Below are 19,937 nucleotides of genomic sequence, written 5' to 3' on the forward strand. Positions count from 1 at the left end.
GTATGCCAGCATTAAAAACGGTTTTCAAGAGGTTTTCTCAGGAGCCTGAAAGCATTAGGCACGTGTGCAAACGCACAGGGCGTGTGTGTATGTGGGAATGTCCCATGTCCATGTGTGTACGTGCTGATCTGGAGTCAGTTTGGTAGGATTTGGGTATAAATAAATAATTTCATTTAAAATATGGATTTTTATTTAAAGATATTCATGTAATTTGCATGCAAAATAGGTCTACCCTAAGCAGCGGACAAAACATTCAACCAGCGGCAACACTTCAAAAGTAGCCCAATTCCGCGGGAAAACCGCGGACCTGGCAACGCTGATAGGACCGGATAGTCGCTACAAGTAGCGTTATCTACATGTGAAGCTGAATATATGTCGCCTGCTACAGCTATACAGGAAAGTTTGTATCTTGTAAAGATACAAACCCTTGTTAGTTTGTTGAAACGGTTTCACCTTGTACTCGCTGTGAAATATTTTACTGTTGATTGTTGTTTTCTTTCTTTTTTTTTTCTACAGGTACACTCTTGCACTCTTGTGGGGAGTTTCATGTTGTTCAATTGTAACTTGTTTAACTGCATGCTCTTATGGTTCTTCCCTTTAGCACTTATTTGGTTTTCCACAATGTATGCTTCATGTTTTGGCTGCTCGCAATGTTGGGGCTATCTCGTTGTTATGATCAGTGACCTTTACATTTAGTCATTTAGTCATTTAGCAGACGCTCTTATCCAGAGCGACCTATGCTCTTTTGTAAAGCTCTCTCTTGGAAGTCGCTTTGGATAAAAGATAAAAGCGTCTGCTAAATGCATAAATGTAAAGTTATTAAAAGGGATGGACAGTGAGCGTGAATATGCACCAGTAAAAAAAATTGAAGATGGTGCAATTGCTCTATCAAAGAACCCAGTATGTCGTCAAAGATGTAAACATGTCGACATCAAATATCATTTAATTAGGTCTGCACTCAACGACAGTAACATAACTATTGAATATTGTCCAACAGCAGACATGGTTGCAGATGTTGTAGCTTAGTTCAAAATTGAAAAGTTTGTGGGTTATGTTTGGAATGTCATGTACCAGCCAGTTGTGAAGTGTATAGCAGAGTACAAAGTGTAATTGATAAAGTTTAAGCATGACTTGTACAGTATAAGAGCAAGTGGGGATGTTGACATGCTGAATGTTAAAGATCCTGTAAAGTTGTATTGAAAACGAGTTTTAAGTTAACCACACCACAGAATAATGTGTTATTAACTACCCATACAAATTAGAATGGAAAGAAACACCGACAAGTAAGTTAAATTAGGCTTTGAAATTGTAAGAAAATCAGCAGTCTTCTCTGCTTGAGACTGGGGGGGCGTGTCGCCTGAAGGAGCTGAAGCTCCGCCCCTCGCTGCCTACCTACGACCCAGATAATGGACGCTACGTCAAGCTGAACAAAACGTATAGAATAGCTCCGCCCATCGAGCAGCCATCGCCGTCTGTCGATGCGAAGACTCCCCCTTGCGACAACGTCCATATGGACCTCCACGACGCTCTGAGGGATTTAGCTCCTACTGCATTTGTGGTTCTGCACAGGAACGGCCTTGTAATGGCCTATTACTGTAACCATTAAGATCCAAGTGTAATGGCGGAACACTTGTCTCTGTTGACAGTTGTTACATCATCTAGGAAGTTCATGACAAACCCAATCAAGGAGTGGACAGGAGATTTCATCGTTGAAACACACACACCCACAGACGCACACACACAGAGAGAGACAGACAGAGAGAGAGAGAGAGAGAGAGAGAGAGAGAGAGAGAGAGAGAGAGAGAGAGAGAGAGAGAGAGAGTCTTAATCTCACTATCGTAAGGTATCACTTAATAATTGCTTTATTAGTAAAGGTCTAAGATGGTTGTTGGCAAGCCGTCGCCTACCTGCATTACCTATGTTGTATCACACCTCCAGGCCCCTTAGATCATCGAAACAGTTCCTTTTAGCCATTCAACAGACTCGGATGAAAACAAAAGGTGATCGTGATTTTGATCAGGTCATCCCTCTTCACCGAGACATTTAAGTCTTGTCTTAAAACATATTTTTATTCTTTGGCTTTCGAGTCAGTTTAGGGTTACTCGTGCTTAATTGTTTTGTTTGTCTGTTGTTTCTATTTATTGTTGTTTGCCTTATTTGATAACTTTGTACAGCACTTTGGTCGGCGTTGGCTGTTTTTAAATGTGCTTTATAAATAAACTGACTTGACTTGAGTATTATTTGAAGAAAAAAAATAATCAAATGTTTTGACATGTGTTAAGTCTGGCTAGTCCAAATAATACTTTTTAAGGGGATGGAAAAAGCCCCTGTGCAAATCCAAAGATAACTGCAGGTTTGGAATTGGCAAAACAACAAGGTCAGTTACCTTTCATGTTTAATACTATACACAGTCTAATGTCTGTGTAGAACACTATTAGGGTTCTACTTCAGATACTTCTACTAATTCTTATTAAGTTTTACACAATGTAAGAATAGCACTTTTGGCTGTTTAATTCACCTCGAATGAGCATAAATGTCTTGTAATATGGTGTTACTTTCTCATAATAGTGATGATGATTCCCAGCAGCCCCAGGCATTCATTGTCGTCATGCCAACATGTTATGCCTGGAAAGCTTTGTCACTCCTGAAAAAGTTTCCTTGTTTGCATTACAAAACAATTACATTCTTGCTGATTCCTGTTTGACAAGGATGTAATATTTTACCTATTAGGCAACTGAAGGGATTCTTATCTGAAACTCAGGGAAGACCACAACTCGCTTGAATAGTAACTCACAATGAAATACATACCAGAATTAAACATGGACAGCAAGGACATTCCTCGTTGATACCACTGAATAAACTGTAAAATCACAGTAACAGTGGCTGTTTATCAATCTGAAGAACGCTAAGAACGTACTTGCGTTCTTGAGAAGAACGTTCTTGCCAAGCGTCTTGCGAGAACGGTCTTGCGAGACCGCGAGGACGGAGAACGATTTATGCGTGTTCTTGCAATGACTTCTGGGAAATCAGATGCGTTTTCGCTGACCAAGTCACCAAACAGCCAGTAAACATCTTCACAACCTGGTGGGACAGTCACCATACTACATGTGCTTATTGTCAATGCTCAGGCTTCTGAATGGACATTGATATGGACACTGATACACTTCTCACTAGTCACTTTACATTACACACTGTCACTTTCATCTACTAGTTGCACTATCGTCAATATTGCACTATTGTACTTCACTTGTCTTAGGTTAGTATAGGTTTATAAAGTCAGTATAGGTTATTATTTGTATTATGTGTATTTAGAGGTTTAGTATACTGTATTGAATATTGTATATTATTTGTATATTAGGTTGACTATATTTACTATATTTGAGCTTATCATAGATGTAATCTATGTTCTGTATACTTATATGTTATGTTATGCCAGGTTGTTTTGCGTTGTCTTGTCCTAAGAATTTCAGTGCCCAGTCTGACCCTGTGTTGTTCTGTGTGTGACGGTATGTAACAGACGTAGCCACGCTTCGTCACAACAAGGTGTCGTTCGCCACTCTCTGGGCTTGAACGCACGACCTCTGACTTGCCAAGCGCGACCACTACCAAATACACCAAAGAAAAGCTAGCTATTCGTTGACGCGGGTGGCCTGTTACATACCCGAGGAGTGAGTTTTACAGGTTCACACCCGTTACATGTGCATCTGACAATTGCTCAGTTCCTCAATGCATTTGCACTAATTAGCTGAAATTTGATCACATTGTGATCCATCTCACGAGGCCGTGTACTGTTTCAAAGCCCATACTCTAAACCCCTGAATTCCCTTCCTCCTAACTCGTAGTCTTCTTTGTCCATCTATAAGGAAACCGTTTTGAAATTAATCCATTCACCCCAATGTGAACACTACATCGGGTGAGGAGAGGAGTGTCATTTTTCAGAGGTTGAGAGGATAACCTCTATGAAGAAATGTATTCATTGTATTACAACCACAGATTTTTCCCCCAAGTATTTCACTGTATTGTTTGCTCCACTGCCCATTGTATCCCAATCTCCTGTGATTGCTATGGCAATAAAAGTTTAATCGTTAAATTTGAGTTTGCTTCCTTGTTCTTCTGTGTGAGGGTTAAGTGCAGGTGGGGGTCTACAGGTCTACTGCACAGTATATATAAGAGAGTCAGGGCAGTTTCTCACTCACCCTGGACTGGAGGAGAGGAACTGACTGGTCAGAAACACACACAGAAGACTGGATAGAGCTACACCTACTGTACTGGTGACTTCCAAGCATCATGTCTCTTCTCAGACGACAGCTGGTGGTCTCATTGATTCTGTTCTCAGGTAAGGGGTGATGGTGCTCTGTCACACAGAAACACATTTTAGTGTTGAGGGGTCTCTCCTGCAGGTGGGCAATATAGTCAATAAACCAAGTAGTGCATCAGCTTTCTACATTATGTTCATTAATTAAATATTTATTTTAGCAGGAAGGAGACCGATGTGAATGTCAATGTTTATTTGCCCAAAAATAATTGTTACTTTTTCTTTTTTTAGTTCTGGGTTCAGTTGTCTCTATTTTAATCACAGAACCAGATCAAAGTAAGTACTAGGTGACCTGCATGTGTGAGAATCCTACGCTAGTTTATCACCTTGCATTGTCCTGATGTCCTGCGGTCTATGTGGACAGATACCTGTAAGACCTTCGGCAGTGGGGTCGTCAGGACGTACAACAGCACATTGTTCTACGTGCGGTCCACCTGCCCTTTCACTCTCACACGCTTCACCTACAACCGGGTTGACTTTGACATCACCGTTCAGCGGGATGACCACGGCCTGCTGACCCGAGTGGAGATTTCTGTCAACAAGATCAGAACCGTTCTCCAGGACGGGACTGTCTTCGTGGAACAGAAAAGGTTTTTGCATTTTATTTCAGTTTTTCAGTTGTGTCTGTAGGTTTTCCCATGTGTTGAAGTCTGTAGATGGATGATAGAATGTAATGGATTCTCAACCCTGTTTTTAATGTTTTCTCCACTTCAAGTGGTCCAGCTACATCCTCAATTTATGTTAACCATTATTCAAAAATTATAATTTTATTCCAATTCATGCACACAATTTTAATGGCCAGGAGTTGAATAGTAACTAACCTTTCTGGCACTCAGTCTTGGGGGAAATATCAACGTGAAAGTCATTGGTCTGGATCTCACTTGTAACGTGATTCTCCTCCTCAGTGTCTCGCTCCCCTACGACCACACCTACCAGCACATCTTCCAGTACGGGATCTACACCCGGCTGAAGAGCACAGTGCTGCCCGTGTCGGTCACCTGGCACAGCACCACCGGTGGCATAGACTCACTCTGGGTGAGCCATGGCTGTCACAACCCCTCGTAGACCTTACTTATGTTATGAGTGTTCATCAAGATGTTAAAAGCAGGCAGGGAGGGGGGGTTAAGTAAAGGTTAATAAAGGCCCAAAAATATATATTAATAAAGGAATTGTAAGCAGCAGACTGCAGTTTCAGAATACGTATAATATAAATAAGGTGTGGTTGGTGTTTAATGAATGTTCTCTTCTTTTTCTTAAAGGTCAATCTTCAGATGGAGCTAACCAGTGAGATGGGTGGGCTCTGTGGTGCTAGGGATGTTGTAGGTGAGTCAACAATAACAAAATGATTTTGTTGTTTCTTCATGTTTTCACTCCCTCAATGTGATTTTTTACCCGGTCATGGCCATTCTGTGTATGTAGTCTTGTTTATTGCAGGTGTTGTTCACAGTACTTCTCTGGTAAATAATGTGATCTTTCTGTGTGACCTCAGACAATAGAGAAAGGCTGATAGCAGCTAGTGTCCTTTCTGGGGAGAAATGCCAGACCAAAGACTCCCTCAGCACACCTAATATGGTGAGCAGAAAGAGTCTTGTTTGAATGGGGAAATTTACAGTCTGTTGTATTGATGCACCATTTGATAAATTATTATATACTGTAGTATGTACGTCTGTTGTACGTTGTGATGTATAGTTGCAAGCAATCTGTTTCTATTCTTAGATACTGTTTTTTCTGTGACGTCAAGGTATGCAGAGATTTTCTGTCCATGGCTATGGAATGTGTGCGGACCCAAATGTCCTCCAAACTATACTTAGCGCTCTGTGACCAGAATATCTTTGGCTTTGAAGGAAATATTGCAGTGAAATGCTCTTTCTACAACGAACTACTCCAAAAATGTGAAAGAAGCAGCATTATTTGGTTCATGTGGAGAACTGTGACAAAATGCAATCGTAAGTATTGTAAGAAACACAATAAACAGGTTAGGCCTATTGACAACCACATCTTTGAAGTAACTCTTTTAGTGGAAGTTTTGATAAACGTTTATTTGCTAATCTGTTTGTTTGTTTGTTTGTTTGTGTGAGTGCAGCTGATGTTTGTCCAGGGGAGCTGGTCTACCAGGAGGAAGGTAACGCATATAACCCCTCCTGCTCCAGCCCCTCCCCTGTGACCAGCGGGCAGGACCTCATCAGCACTTGTGTCTGCCAGGATGGTAGGTATCCTGTTTGGCCTTAGCGGTAGCAGTCAGTGGTACACACAGAGGACAAACACAGCCCTGAAGCCCTCAGGTTATTTCAGTGCTGTCGCTCTATGTGCATGTTCTTGATGTGTTTCAGGTAAGGTCCTGAATGATCGAGTGGGGAGCCACAGCTGTGTGATGGTGTCAGACTGCCCGTGCGTTCATGCTGGGCGGACTTACTCGCCTGGACAAACACGCAGCACCAAATGCCAAACATGGTGAGACAGGGCACATCAGAACGTCTTCTGTTGTTAACTCAAGTGTTTCCACATCTGTAGTCTATTCCTGGGCAAATGCTCAAACAATTGCGATACCGAACATAGTGAAAAAATGAATTATTGTCAAATAACCCATATCTTAAGGTAGAGATTCTGGTTTTTGTCCACAGTTTGTGTAAAAACGGCAAGTGGCAGTGCTCCAAAAATATTTGCCCACCAAGATGTATCATTGAAGGGCGATTTGTGACCACATTTGATGGAAAACACTATTCAGTTCCTGGCATGTGCACTTATGTCGCTTCACAGGTAAATAAAGGTTTTGTCCTGAGGCAATTTATGGTCATGCCATTTGGACATCAACTTTTAACATGACCTTTTCTTCATATACAGGGCATCAACTGGACCATATCCATCCAGTACTCTGAGACAACATCTCTGAAAAATGTCATTCTTCAGGTGTACAAGGTGCGGTGTAGATGTCTACTTGGCAAACACTGCAACAGTAACTCCCTTCTCCTCAATAATAGCTATTTGGGAACATACAGTAATGTAATTGAAAATGTACATTTCTCATACAGGATACCTACAAATTTTCTCACCAAAGTGTGCAATTTGAGAACATGGATATTCTAGAGCTTCACCAGTCTGGTAAGAGATAAAACCTTTAGCTGTACAGTAACTTTTAGGAGTACAGTACATAGATCTACTTATATTCAATGTCCAAACATTAAATCATTTTAAATAATCGTATGTGAAATGTCCATGTGATTATGAACTAAAAGTTAATTGACTGTAAACCTTGATGTGATGCCACAGAGCATGCTCTGGTGTTCTGGCAGTCATCCATGTACGTTCAGGTCGAGACCACCTTTGGCTTGAAGGTTCAAGTCCAAGTCAGCCCTGAAGTCCAAGTGTATATCACCGCACCAGCATCACACACTGGAAAAACCCTCGGTATTTCCTTCAATCCCTAGAAGTTTTGACATTGTTTATGGTTTCTGAGATGTTGTATATACTGTAGCCTATGTCTAGCCATACACATAATTGAGATGCTGATTCATATGAACGATCTCTGTCTCTTCTTAACAGGACTCTGTGGAAACTACAACTCCGACACCACTGATGACTTCACTGCCAGTAGTGGTATAGTGGAGAACTCTGCGGAGCCCTTCGCCCTGTCCTGGAGTGTGGGGGCCTGCTCTCCTGACATACCCAAAGTCTGCATCAACGCTGACAACGGTACGGGTCCGCTTTCTTCACGTTACCGGAAAGTAATACAGAGCAGTTTGATTGACTGATGAGTTTGAGGTGAATACGAAGTACAATTCTTGCTCACTCGGTTGACATGGTGATGTAGTACTCATGCATACCAGGTCAGGAAATGAAAATATGAAAATGAACATTTATAGTGCTTCCCATGGAAATTAAACAAGTTTCATGTGTTGTCTTTTTCTTCAGAAATATTTTCGGAGGAAAAGTGCCCGATCTTGACAGACCCCAATGGAATATTTGCAAAGTGTCATGAGCATATTCCAACTGACTCTTACTTTAAGGTAAGAAGGATATCCAAAACCCCTAACTAAATAACCCCTCCGTAGCTTTATAACAACACCTCTGTGTTTTAGTAAGTGTTCACCTTGTAGAAATGAGCGTTAGACTCAGAAAACAGATCTTTACTCAGAACATTGGCCAAACTGTTGGCTTTTTATAAACGCTTCCAGGCTTATATCCTCTTCCACCAGTGAGTGGCTTGTGTACACTTTGAATTTAGGTTGTGAGATTACAATGGATTGTCAACGGTCTGTTTGCAGGATTGCATCCTCAGAACGTGTAACTGTAAGAGAGATCTACGGCAGTGCCTGTGTGTCTCTCTGGCCAACTATGCCAAGGCCTGCGCCTACCTCGGTGTTGCCGTAGGTGACTGGAGAACAGCTACCAACTGCAGTGAGTACAACAGCCAGTAATGAATACTGTACCTCTTAACACACACCTCTGACCATTACATACACATTTTTGTTTCTGAGTTTCAGCAAAGGGGCGTATGTGTTCTCATTACTTTACTGTATTTGTTTTCCATGTGTGTGTTTTCAGCCCAAATATCCTGTGAGAACAACCTGAAGTTTGATTACAACATGCAGGCGTGCAACCACACCTGTCTCTCCCTGTCCGGGCCCGACCCCAGGTGTGGGGTGGAGGATGCACCTGTGGAGGGCTGTGGCTGCCTGGAGGGCACCCACCTGAACAAGGGCCTCACCTGCAGCCCCAAGGCACAGTGCCCCTGCAGCCACCAGGACAGCTCCATCCCCACAGGTCCTGTTGTCATTGATGGTCGGCAATGGTGAGTGACTGTGCTGTGGAGAGCAACTTCATTATTTAGTGTTTCTTATTGTACTATATATAGTATTTTATGATGTTGTTTATTCTTTTTTATTCTTCTCATTTTTTTCTTTTAACTTTTTCTTAATCATTTTGCAGCATGTGTGAGAATGGAGAATTAAGCTGCTCTGAGGATTGCGGTAAGTGTCTTTTGTTTGTTTACATTAATCCGTCTGATTGTTTTCTACATAGGTTTTTGGGTTGTACTGTATACTACACACAAATTGTCCTGGCTTAATCCTGGCTTGGAAATCTGAGAAAAAATCCTGTTTTGTTCATCTCAGGTTGCCGTGGTGGGAAGGTTTGCGTGCACTGTTCCCATTATTCAGTCAACACAGCTCAGAAGACCTGCGCCAGTCTCAGCAAACCAGTGGTGGGTCAGCTCAGAGAACAGTAACATCTGTGGATTTTAATGTCTTCCATCTATCCACATTACTGTATATTTCCCGACAGCACATAACTGTGTCCTGTTCCTCCAGAGCTCCAGCGTGAGCTGTGAGAGTGGTTGTTACTGCCCAGAGAGCCAGTACGAGGACCACACGGGTGTGTGTGTCAATCTGGACAACTGCACCTGTGTGCACGGCGGTGCCGTGTTCAGAACTGGACAGAGTGTTAACAGCGACTGCAGAACATGGTTCGTGTCAAAGACCAACTTTCTTCCTCAGACACACTTCCCTACCTGCTCCTCTACTTCTATACTACAACAAAAAAACGTATTTTCTTTCTGGTGACGTGATGCTGATATTAAAACCTTCAGTTTCTGCTCCTCTCCCAGCTTGTGTAGTCAGGGCCAGTGGACCTGTGTTGAGAAGCCCTGTATTAGACAGTGCCAGGTGTATGGGAACGGACACTACCAGACATTCGACTCCCGGTGGTATCGCTTTGACGGCAACTGCCAGTACACCCTGGTGGAGGTGAGAATAGAATAAAAAAGAATAGAATACCTCAAAATACGATACTGTTTGCCAAAGGAGATTTGTCAGTGAGAGTTGGCAACAGTGCAAAGAAATGGGTTTGGGCCTGGGAAAAAGGTCTGCGCAGGATGTGTAAGCATTATCACTTCACTGAGCTGCACCATGAAATCTCAGATAACAACATTTGCAGGATTCAGTAATAATTAACTGCCAAGCTGTGATTTACTGAACATTTATTCACAGACAACATGAGATAAAGTACAGTGCATGTGTGTGTGTGTGTGTGTGTGTGTTTCTCAGGATGACTGCGGGAGCGGCCACGGTTCGTTTTCTGTTCGAGTGGAGAGCGTCCCCTGCTGTGATGAGGCTCTCACTTGCTCTCGGGCCATAGTGCTGGACCTGCAGGTACAGCTCATTCATTTGTATTTATTCATCCAACCTGAGTCTTCACCGACACCTAACTTGTCCATGACTTTTATTCTGAAAGGGCGTGGTAACCCTTACCTTGAGTGACATGCGTGTGACAAGGCGCCTGCAGGGAGGCTGGTCCTTGGAGGCGGAGCCTGTGTACTCGAGCCACACGGTGGGCCTGTACATCATGGTCTCGGTCCCCAGCCGCGGCCTCACCCTGATCTGGGACAAACACACCCGGCTCACCGTCCTCCTGGAGGACCGCTGGAGGGTGAGGCCTCTGGACTGCTGTTGAAGCTCCATTTTATTTACTCATCATGATCCATGTGAAATTACCCCTAACTAATTCAGAAGTTGCTCGAATATGTACTGCAGGCTACATCTTCATGTAACATACATAGAAAGAGTGGGCAAGGCTTATGCATCACATGCTGTACATTCAAACAGCATATTCGATGCTACGAACAAAGTCACATCAACACCAATCAATAATACATTAAAAGAAGACTGACCGTGTTTTCTCATGCTTGCTTTCCTCATGGCATGTAGACTCGTGTGTGTGGCCTGTGTGGAAACTTTGACTCCAATGAGAGGAACGACCTCCAGATGTCTGGCTCATCAGGTAAACATCTCTGCAGCGTGTTATCAGTATCAGCTGCAGCGTGTTATCAGTATCAGCTGCAGCGTGTTATCAGTATCAGCTGCAGTGTGTTATCAGTATCAGCTGCAGTGTGTTATCAGTATCAGCTGCAGTGTGTTATCAGTATCAGCTGCAGTGTGTTATCAGTATCAGCTGCAGTGTGTTATCAGTATCAGCTGCAGCGTGTTATCAGTATCAGCTGCAGTGTGTTATCAGTATCAGCTGCAGAGTGTTATCAGTATCAGCTGCAGTGTGTTATCAGTATCAGCTGCAGTGTGTTCTCAGTATCAGCTGCAGTGTGTTATCAGTATCAGCTGCACTGTGTTATTAGTATCAGCTGCTGCCATCCAAATTCCGTCAGCTTGCTGACCGACCATGCTCTGTTGTCTTGCGATCTTCATCTTCGGGAAGATTAATCTCATCTGGCCCTTCATCAGTGGTGTCCAGCGCCGTCACGTTTGGCAACAGCTGGAAAACAGCCAATCCCCCGTGTTCAGACGTGACCAAGGAGGTGTTCCCGTGCGAGCGCCACTCCTACTGTTCGGCGTGGGCGGAGAGACGCTGCATGATCATCAGAAACACCTTCAAGGAGTGCCACATGAAGGTGCAACAACACATAGAAACACTACCAATGAAACACAACGCAACATTCAACCTCAAAACCTCACAACTAAAACAGCCTCACATGGCAACACAAGTGACTAGTGACTAAAGTCAAGTGATTACAATTTGATTGGAGTGTAGATATAGTATAGATCTGGCATCCAGTATACATGAATAGATAGGTACATTCACTAACTGACCAATGTCTGGGCCGGGTTCTAACCCTCTGGTGTGTTGCTGTGCTCCCCAGGTGGACCCAGAGCCCTACTACGAGGCCTGTGTGCAGGAGTCCTGCTCCTGTGAGTTTGAGGGGAAGTTCCTGGGCTTCTGCACGGCAGTGGCAGCCTATGCCGAGGCCTGCAACTCCCACAACGTCTGCGTCCGCTGGAGAACGCCTGACTTGTGTCGTAAGTATTGCAGCGCAAACAATCATAAATTAAAAATAAAAAAACAGCTGGGACTGGGATTCAAACCTTCATTTGTACCGTATATGTGTTTGAGAGCCGTTGGCTTGACATTCTCTTTATGCAATAAATACTTAATATAGTTAATATACAGTTCTCTTGCCTTGTTCCCCTCACAGCTGTGTACTGTGACTACTACAATGAGCAGGGTCAGTGTAGCTGGCACTACGAGCCATGTGGGCAGGTCAAGACCTGTGGCAAGAACAATCGTTTTACTGGCAAGCTGGAAGGTAAGAGAACCCACTCATTATAGAAACAAAAGATTCTTGAGTTCTCATTAAACACAAATGGACTGGTGACAAATCCCGTACACAATGTCCCAAATCCATTCATATCGGATCATTGATTTCTCAAAGGAAATCTTATTGCAAAAGTAAAGGGATTCATTCTTTTCATAGTTTAACCAGGATACCTAATGACATAAAGGGCTCTTCCCTTTGTACCACAGGTTGCTACCCGAGATGTCCTGAGGAGATGCCATACTATGATGAGAACACCGGGGAGTGTTCCACTTTGAGGAACTGCAGTTGTTATTTCAATGACACTGTGCTCCCTCCTGATGCAGAGGTGGGGAACTGGTAAGTCATTGCTGTGTGCAGTCTGTCTCAGTGATGTGGGACATTGTATCGTCATTGATACTGACAAAAAAATAATTTATCTAACTTGCATTGTAATTAATTGTAATTAAGTAATGCTGGATTACTACAATCTGCCCTTGTGTTTTTAGCAAGTGTGAGGGGGGAACAGTTTACTGTGGTGAGTGCAAACAATTGATAATGCATTTTTATTAGGAGAAATTGGTCAAGTACAGCAGTACTAAATGTCTAACCACTGTGTCTAGGTCCGGCATCAACAACAACTATCACCCCCACAACTATTCCTACTACAACAACTAAACCTACAACCACAACAACTGAACCTACAACCACAACAACTGAATCTACAACCACAACAACTAAACCTACAACCACAACAACTGAATCTACAACCACAACCAAGGCTACAACCACAAGAACTGAACCTACAACCTCAACAACTGAATCTACCACCACAACAACTGAACCTACAACCACAACAACTAAACCTACAACCACAACAACTGAACCTACAACCACAACAACTGAACCTACAACCACAAGAACTGAACCTACTACCACAACAACTGAATCTACAACCACAACAACTAAACCTACAACCACAACAACTAAACCTACAACCACAACAACTGAACCTACAACCACAACAACTGAATCTACAACCACAACCAAGGCTACAACCACAACAACTGAACCTACATCCACAACAACTGAACCTACAACCACAACCAAGGCTACAACTACAACTGAACCTACAACCACAACAACTGAACCTACAACCATAACTGAACCTACAACCACAACAACTGAACCTACAACCACAACTGCACCTACAACCACAACTGAATCTACAACCACAACAACTAAACCTACAACCACAACAGCTAAACCTACAACCACAACAACTGAACCTACAACCACAACATCTGAACCTACAACCACAACATCTGAACCTACAACCACAACAACTGAACCTACAACCTCAACAACTGAATCTACAACCACAACACCTGAACCTACAACCACAACAGCTGAATCTACAACCACAACCAAGGCTACAACCACAACAACTGAACCTACATCCACAACAACTGAACCTACAACCACAACCAAGGCTACAACTACAACCGAACCTACAACCACAACAACTGAACCTACAACCATAACTGAACCTACAACCACAACAACTGAACCTACAACCACAACTGCACCTACAACCACAACAACTGAACCTACAACCACAACCAAGGCTACAACCACAACTGAACCTACAACCACAACAACTGAACCTACAACCATAACTGAATCTACAACTACAACAACTGAACCTACAACCACGGCTACAACCACAACTGAACCTACAACCACAAAAACTGAACCGACAACCATGACTGAACCTACAACCACAACAACTGAACCTACAACCACAACCAAGGTTACAACCACAACTGAACCAACAACCACAACAACTGAACCTACAACCATAACTGAACCTACAACCACAACAACTGCATCAACAACCACAACTGAATCTACAACCGCAACCAAGGCTACAACCACAACAACTGAACCTACAACCTCAACAACTGAACCTACAACCACGACAACTGAACCTACAACAACAACTGAATCTACATCCATCATAACTGAATCTACAACTACAACAACTGAAGCTACAACCACAACTGAACCTACAACTATCTTTACAACAACTGAATCTACATCTGCAACACCTGAACCTACAACCACAACTGAACCTACAACCACAACAACTGAATCTACAATAACTGAAGCTACAACCACAACTGAACCTACAACAATTTTTACAACAACTGAATCTACATCTGCAACACCTGAACTTACGTCCACAGCAACTGAACCTACAACCACAACTGAATCTACAACTACAACAACTGAAGCTACAACAACTGAACCTACAACGATCTACACAACAACTGAATCTACAACACCTGAACTTACAACCACAAAAACAGAAGCTTCAACAATTTTAACATCAACCAAAACTACAACTGTCCTTTCCACGACACCTATAACTACAGAGTTTACTACAACAGAACCTACTACCTCAACACAATCCACAACTGTATCTACAACAGACTTCACAATAATAACTGGACCAACAAAAACAAACTCACCCTCAGCAACCATAGTAACACATTCACAAATGTACATTCCTTCATCGCCTACAGCCTTCTCAACCCCCACCACTACAAACCATACAACAGTATCAACCACAACTGCTGCAACGGAGGTTACGATCTACACGACTGAACCAACAACCCCCAATACACCTTCTACACCCGACTGGGTGACAACAACAGCAACCACAATAGAAACCACAACCCCTGGAGGTAAATTATAATTTCACATACATAGCTAGTTACATAGCTAGTGTTTCAGACGTCTCCACTTCTCAACAATATGATGTAGGCTGCCATAGTCACGGACACATAGTTTATTTATCAATGCTTGTATCTCCTTGTGGCTCCAGGCTGTGTGGACCAATTCAGGAACCAGAGCTGGTTGAATGGTCAGGAGTGGAAGGAGGAATGCTCCACAAAGATCTGTAAGAACGGGAAGATTGAGGTGACGCCAATCCTCTGTCCCCAAACTACTGTACCTAGTTGCCCCAGAGGACAAGCAGTCAAGGTCAAACATGAATGCTGTGAATTCTGGGAGTGTAACTGTGAGTGTCCTTCTAGTTCTCTCGTTCATTTCTCTCATTCATTTCTCTTTATTTGTTCAGTTACATCATAATGTCTCCCTTTTCTTCCGCCAGGTCGCTGTGATGTATACGGCGACCCCCACTACATCTCCTTCCAGGGCGTGACCTATGACTTCCTGGACAACTGCACCTACATCTTGGTAGAAGAGAGGTCGCCACGGCACCACCTCACCGTTGTTGTTGACAACTACTTCTGCATTGAGGGCCTGATGGGCTCGTGTGCCAAAGGCATCATCGTGACATACGGCAACACAACTGCCACCTTGAACATTGCACCAGACGAGGAGAGAGTTGAGGTACAATTCAGTTGCTTCCTAGATACGGCTGTTTTCCAAACACAGGTGGTAACATCCAACACACACATCCCCTCACGCTCACCCCAATTTCTCTCTCTCCCTCTCTATCTGTCTCTCTCCTTCTCTCTCACAGTCTACCCTGAACCAAGTGGTTGTCAAGCCACCCTATGAGGACCAGGGCATACGGTTTCAGACAACAGGGTACATTGTTTCCATCTACATCAGTGAGATCCGCTCCCAAATTTCTCTCTCTCCATTGAACACTCTGACGGTCACCCTTGCTATGGAGCACTTTGAGAACAACACCCAGGGACAATGCGGTAGGTGGGGTGTGGAGGCAGCCCATGCGTGTCTCTGTTCAGTCGCTGTGAGCTCAGCTGGTGTCTACATCCAGCCTCCTGTGTCTGTGTCCTCCAGGTGTGTGTGGTGGGGGCTCCTGCGTGCGTAGAGGAGGCCAGGTGGAGGAGGACTCCTGCTGTGAGAAGACGGCCTATGACTGGGTGATCGGTGACCCTCTGAAGCCTGACTGCCGCTCCGCACCCAGGGACGTCCCCTGTCACCTGCCGCCAACCACCCCACCTACATCCAGGCCAAACACGACCACCACGACCATCCCAACCACCACAACCCCTCCGTGCCCTGGCAGTCCGCTCTGTGACCTCTTCCAGCACCCGTAAATTTACTTCAAATAATTTAGGATGCAATTCATTTCACACATTTGGGACTGGTCCATTGATATCATGGCCCTGACCCTAACCCTTCAGCTAACGTGAATCAAGGTCGCCCCGAGTATGAGACAGTATCTGCTTCATGTGTTTGACCCTCGTGTCTGTGGATGTCTGTCGCGTGTCGTAGGGTGTTTGCAGAGTGCAGACAGCGGCTGAACCTCAGTCTTTCTGAGAGGAACTGTAGGTATGACTCGTGTCAGATCGGGAACATGGCCTGCTCCTCTCTGGAGCATGCTGCAGATGAGTGCAAGAAGGTGGACGTGTGTGTGGACTGGAGAAGCCTCACCAACGGCACCTGCAGTAAGAAAACGAGCAAACATTTTACCCTGACATTAAACATCATAAATGTCGTTGACATGATAGTGGATGATCAGAATATAATTGTAGATTAACTTTTATAACGTCTCTATAAAATATAAGGGTTGGTTATTTGTTTCAGATGTGAACTGTTCAGCGGGGCTGATCTACAGTGAGTGTCGAAGCCAGCTAGACAGCTTCTGTCGTGGAGGGTGAGTGAGAGAGCCTTGCTTCTTAATCAGTGGAAGTCTGCTCATTCTGGGGGATCGTCCATTAACGCGTGGCCTTCTGCATCTGTGCTGTGTCTCTCTGACGGGCCTGTGTTCCCTGCTCCAGGGAGCTTGTCCCAGGCCAGGTCCTGGAGGGGATGAAAAGTGGCTGCTTCTGCCCCGTCGGTCTCCTCAGATCGGAGCAACACAGGAGCACCTGTGTGTCTCCTCCATGCAGCCGTGAGTACAGGAGCGGGGTCGAAAACGATAACCCCTTTATACCTGGTGTGCAGTACTGTACATCAGGCCAGTTTGCCCACTGATTGCGTCTGTCAATACAAATATTTTACCTTGAGATATGACAGATTTATATAAATATTTGATTAAGACAAATAAATATTAGCGATACAATTTATTCTGTTCATATCTCTTTATACTGTATATTTTTTTTTTGGTCATGTTACTATTCAATGTCCCCCCTTCATCTTGTCTTTCAGCCTGTAAGGGACCTCTTGGAGAGCCCAAGCAGGTGAGAGTTGATACATTATCACATATATCAGGTGTCTGGTGGCTGAGCGGTTAGGGAATCGGGCTAGTAATCTGAAGGTTGCCAGTTCGATTCCCAGCTGTGCCAAAATGACGTTGTGTCCTTGGGCAAGGCACTTCACCCTACTTGCCTGGGGGGAATGTCCCTGTACTTACTGTAAGTCGCTCTGGATAAGAGCGTCTGATAAATGACTAAATGTAAATATCACACGCACACATATTAGTGATGCCTTATCACTGTTAATGCATAATTGGCATTGTAAGTGTGTGTGTAAAGTACATGGATGTTGAAGCTCTGTGTCTGTGTGTCCCAGGTTGGAGAGAGTTGGAAGTCCAACTGTCACATGTGCACGTGTAACAACCAGACTAAAAGCGAGGAGTGTGTCCCCCTCCCTCCCCCTCCCGCCCCCCTCTGCAGCGGCAGCTCACAGCTGCTGCCTGGCTGCTGCAACGAACAAGTCTGCGGTACGGACACCCCACCCACCTCCTTTCTACAATCTCAAATCTGACGTTGAGAACCAAGAAGTGTTTTTGAACTTGTAGATGTAGAGAATGTTTTGCTAGATGTTATTTGGAAGGTTCATTGACAGAACTCACTCATTGATATTTCACTTGCAGTTGAGAAGATATGTTCTCACGATGGAATGGAGTACAGGGTAAGCAACATTCCAATGTATATCATTTAATATTATTTACTAATACGTGACAGGTTGCTGATTAGTTGTCTGTTGTTGTGCGTGTCTGTGTTGTGTGCGGTTAGGTTGGAGACACGTGGACAGACCCTGCTCAGCCCTGTGTGTCCTATAGTTGTACCAGGAATGGCGTTCAGACAAGCACCAGGGTTTGTCCCAAACAGAACTGCCCCCAGGTACACAACCCTCTCTTTGTTCACGAGACATTAAATTCAGTACTGTACAAACTGTACGCACTTCAGCTGTGGGGTTACTAAACCCTTCACCAGACCATGTGAACACCTTGTTTTGATCTGTTTTCAGGAGAGGAGAGTGTGGGATGATCGACATTGCTGCTACTCGTGTAAGTCTCCTTCAGGTAGTTTAGTGCTGCCATCTAGTGGTTGAGGTAAAACAGTGCACTGTCTACATCTCAAAGTTAAATGGTAGCTACATCAATAAACTATCCACTGTTGCCACATGCTGACTGAAGAAAACGGTTAAAGTTTTGGGGTGGTCATGTAAATATTTGGTAGTTAAATCCATAAATCCAATTTGACTATTTGTTTGTGTCTCTCTCTAACCCAGGTAACCAGACATGTGCCCCCAGGCTATCTTTCGCAAACATCACATTGAACGACTGCAGTGCCACCCTCCGACTGCCAATCTGTGAGGGTCAGTGTGACACTGAGACCAGGTAAGACCGCGTTGTAAATCACCAATAACATGCGCCATCGTTTTCATGTGAGCACAGTTGATTCAGCTGTCTGAATGCTCACGTTCCTCTCCTCCCCAGCTGGGTGTTGGTTGGAGGGCTGATCCAGGTGGAACAGTGCCAGTGTTGCAGAGAGCAGAACTACGAGTGGAAGAATGTGAGCCTGGCGTGCGCTGAGGGACCCAGACAGTACCGGTATCAGCATATCACCAGTTGTCACTGCAAGGGTTGCCCTGTGCTGAGGTAAAGCTGCCGGCTGCTCCTCAACCCAGAGGCTGTTGTAAGGAACCTAGAACAAGAAGTATCGCTACATTGGAGAGGAGAGGACGCTGGCGTGGGTTGTTCAGTGCTTCTCTAACCGAAATCCGAATAGCACTTTGAGATTTGTTTCAAATATAAAGTGTGTTACAAATAAAATCTATTATTATTAAGTAACAGCTGTTTCAATCCCAACTGCCTAATTTATAGCGTTGATTAACGTAGACAGACACAATAGGAGCACTGAACAAGATCACCTGTCTTACTTTTTTGTAATTGTATGAATTAAATTTGATTTGATAAAAATGTGAACACATTTCATTTCATGGAAATGAAACATTAAATCTTTATTGTGGAGAAGATCATTTTTTAAGGTTTTCAAATAGCATGATTTAACTCTTTTTTTTGCCTGGCATGTGTCTGGTTTATTGATTATTTGGTTTGACAGTGTTGTCAGACCTGATGGGACACCCTGGACTGTCCTATAAAAGTACACACACATACTGCACACTCTTTCTTGAAGTTCTAGCAACAATGCACACAAATTGTATTTTTATGGTCTACTGCTTTAATATACATGTATACAATTTTATATAATGTTGATTTACATTAAATTGATTTAAAAAAAAATCAAATAAACTCTTTGCTACTTTCTTGAAGAAAGATCGCCTTTAACAACATTAATTACAAACTTGTCTATG

General features: G+C 43.7%; 3 protein-coding genes across 3 annotated transcripts; all 3 read left to right on the top strand.

The window, feature by feature from the left end:
- The first annotated feature begins 4,287 nt into the window (after positions 1 to 4,287).
- On the top strand, positions 4,288 to 9,108 carry LOC136960460 (mucin-6-like). The gene is made up of 13 exons (XM_067254963.1): positions 4,288 to 4,336; positions 4,680 to 4,905; positions 5,221 to 5,350; positions 5,575 to 5,642; positions 5,812 to 5,887; positions 6,057 to 6,261; positions 6,399 to 6,521; positions 6,646 to 6,766; positions 6,937 to 7,072; positions 7,157 to 7,231; positions 7,345 to 7,414; positions 7,856 to 8,005; positions 8,858 to 9,108. The coding sequence occupies exons 1-13, from the start codon at positions 4,288 to 4,290 to the stop codon at positions 9,106 to 9,108; spliced, it is 1,680 nt and encodes a 559-aa protein (XP_067111064.1).
- A 134-nt stretch (positions 9,109 to 9,242) lies between these two features.
- On the top strand, positions 9,243 to 13,070 carry LOC136960462 (mucin-2-like). Its single transcript, XM_067254964.1, has 12 exons — positions 9,243 to 9,282; positions 9,427 to 9,515; positions 9,622 to 9,776; positions 9,918 to 10,056; positions 10,357 to 10,478; positions 10,567 to 10,738; positions 11,017 to 11,089; positions 11,545 to 11,711; positions 11,961 to 12,117; positions 12,294 to 12,404; positions 12,623 to 12,752; positions 13,016 to 13,070. The coding sequence occupies exons 1-12, from the start codon at positions 9,243 to 9,245 to the stop codon at positions 13,068 to 13,070; spliced, it is 1,410 nt and encodes a 469-aa protein (XP_067111065.1).
- Positions 13,071 to 14,743: 1,673 nt separating this feature from the next.
- Positions 14,744 to 19,880, top strand: muc5e (mucin 5e). The gene is made up of 15 exons (XM_067254113.1): positions 14,744 to 15,142; positions 15,283 to 15,477; positions 15,571 to 15,812; positions 15,946 to 16,132; positions 16,230 to 16,485; positions 16,668 to 16,840; positions 16,980 to 17,049; positions 17,174 to 17,286; positions 17,544 to 17,575; positions 17,907 to 18,057; positions 18,211 to 18,248; positions 18,353 to 18,460; positions 18,588 to 18,627; positions 18,852 to 18,960; positions 19,060 to 19,880. The coding sequence occupies exons 1-15, from the start codon at positions 14,956 to 14,958 to the stop codon at positions 19,223 to 19,225; spliced, it is 2,067 nt and encodes a 688-aa protein (XP_067110214.1). The 5' UTR covers positions 14,744 to 14,955; the 3' UTR covers positions 19,226 to 19,880.
- Positions 19,881 to 19,937: the final 57 nt, after the last annotated feature.

The sequence above is a fragment of the Osmerus mordax genome, chromosome 17, assembly GCF_038355195.1.
Source record: "Osmerus mordax isolate fOsmMor3 chromosome 17, fOsmMor3.pri, whole genome shotgun sequence".
Classification (NCBI taxonomy): Eukaryota; Metazoa; Chordata; class Actinopteri; order Osmeriformes; family Osmeridae; genus Osmerus; species Osmerus mordax.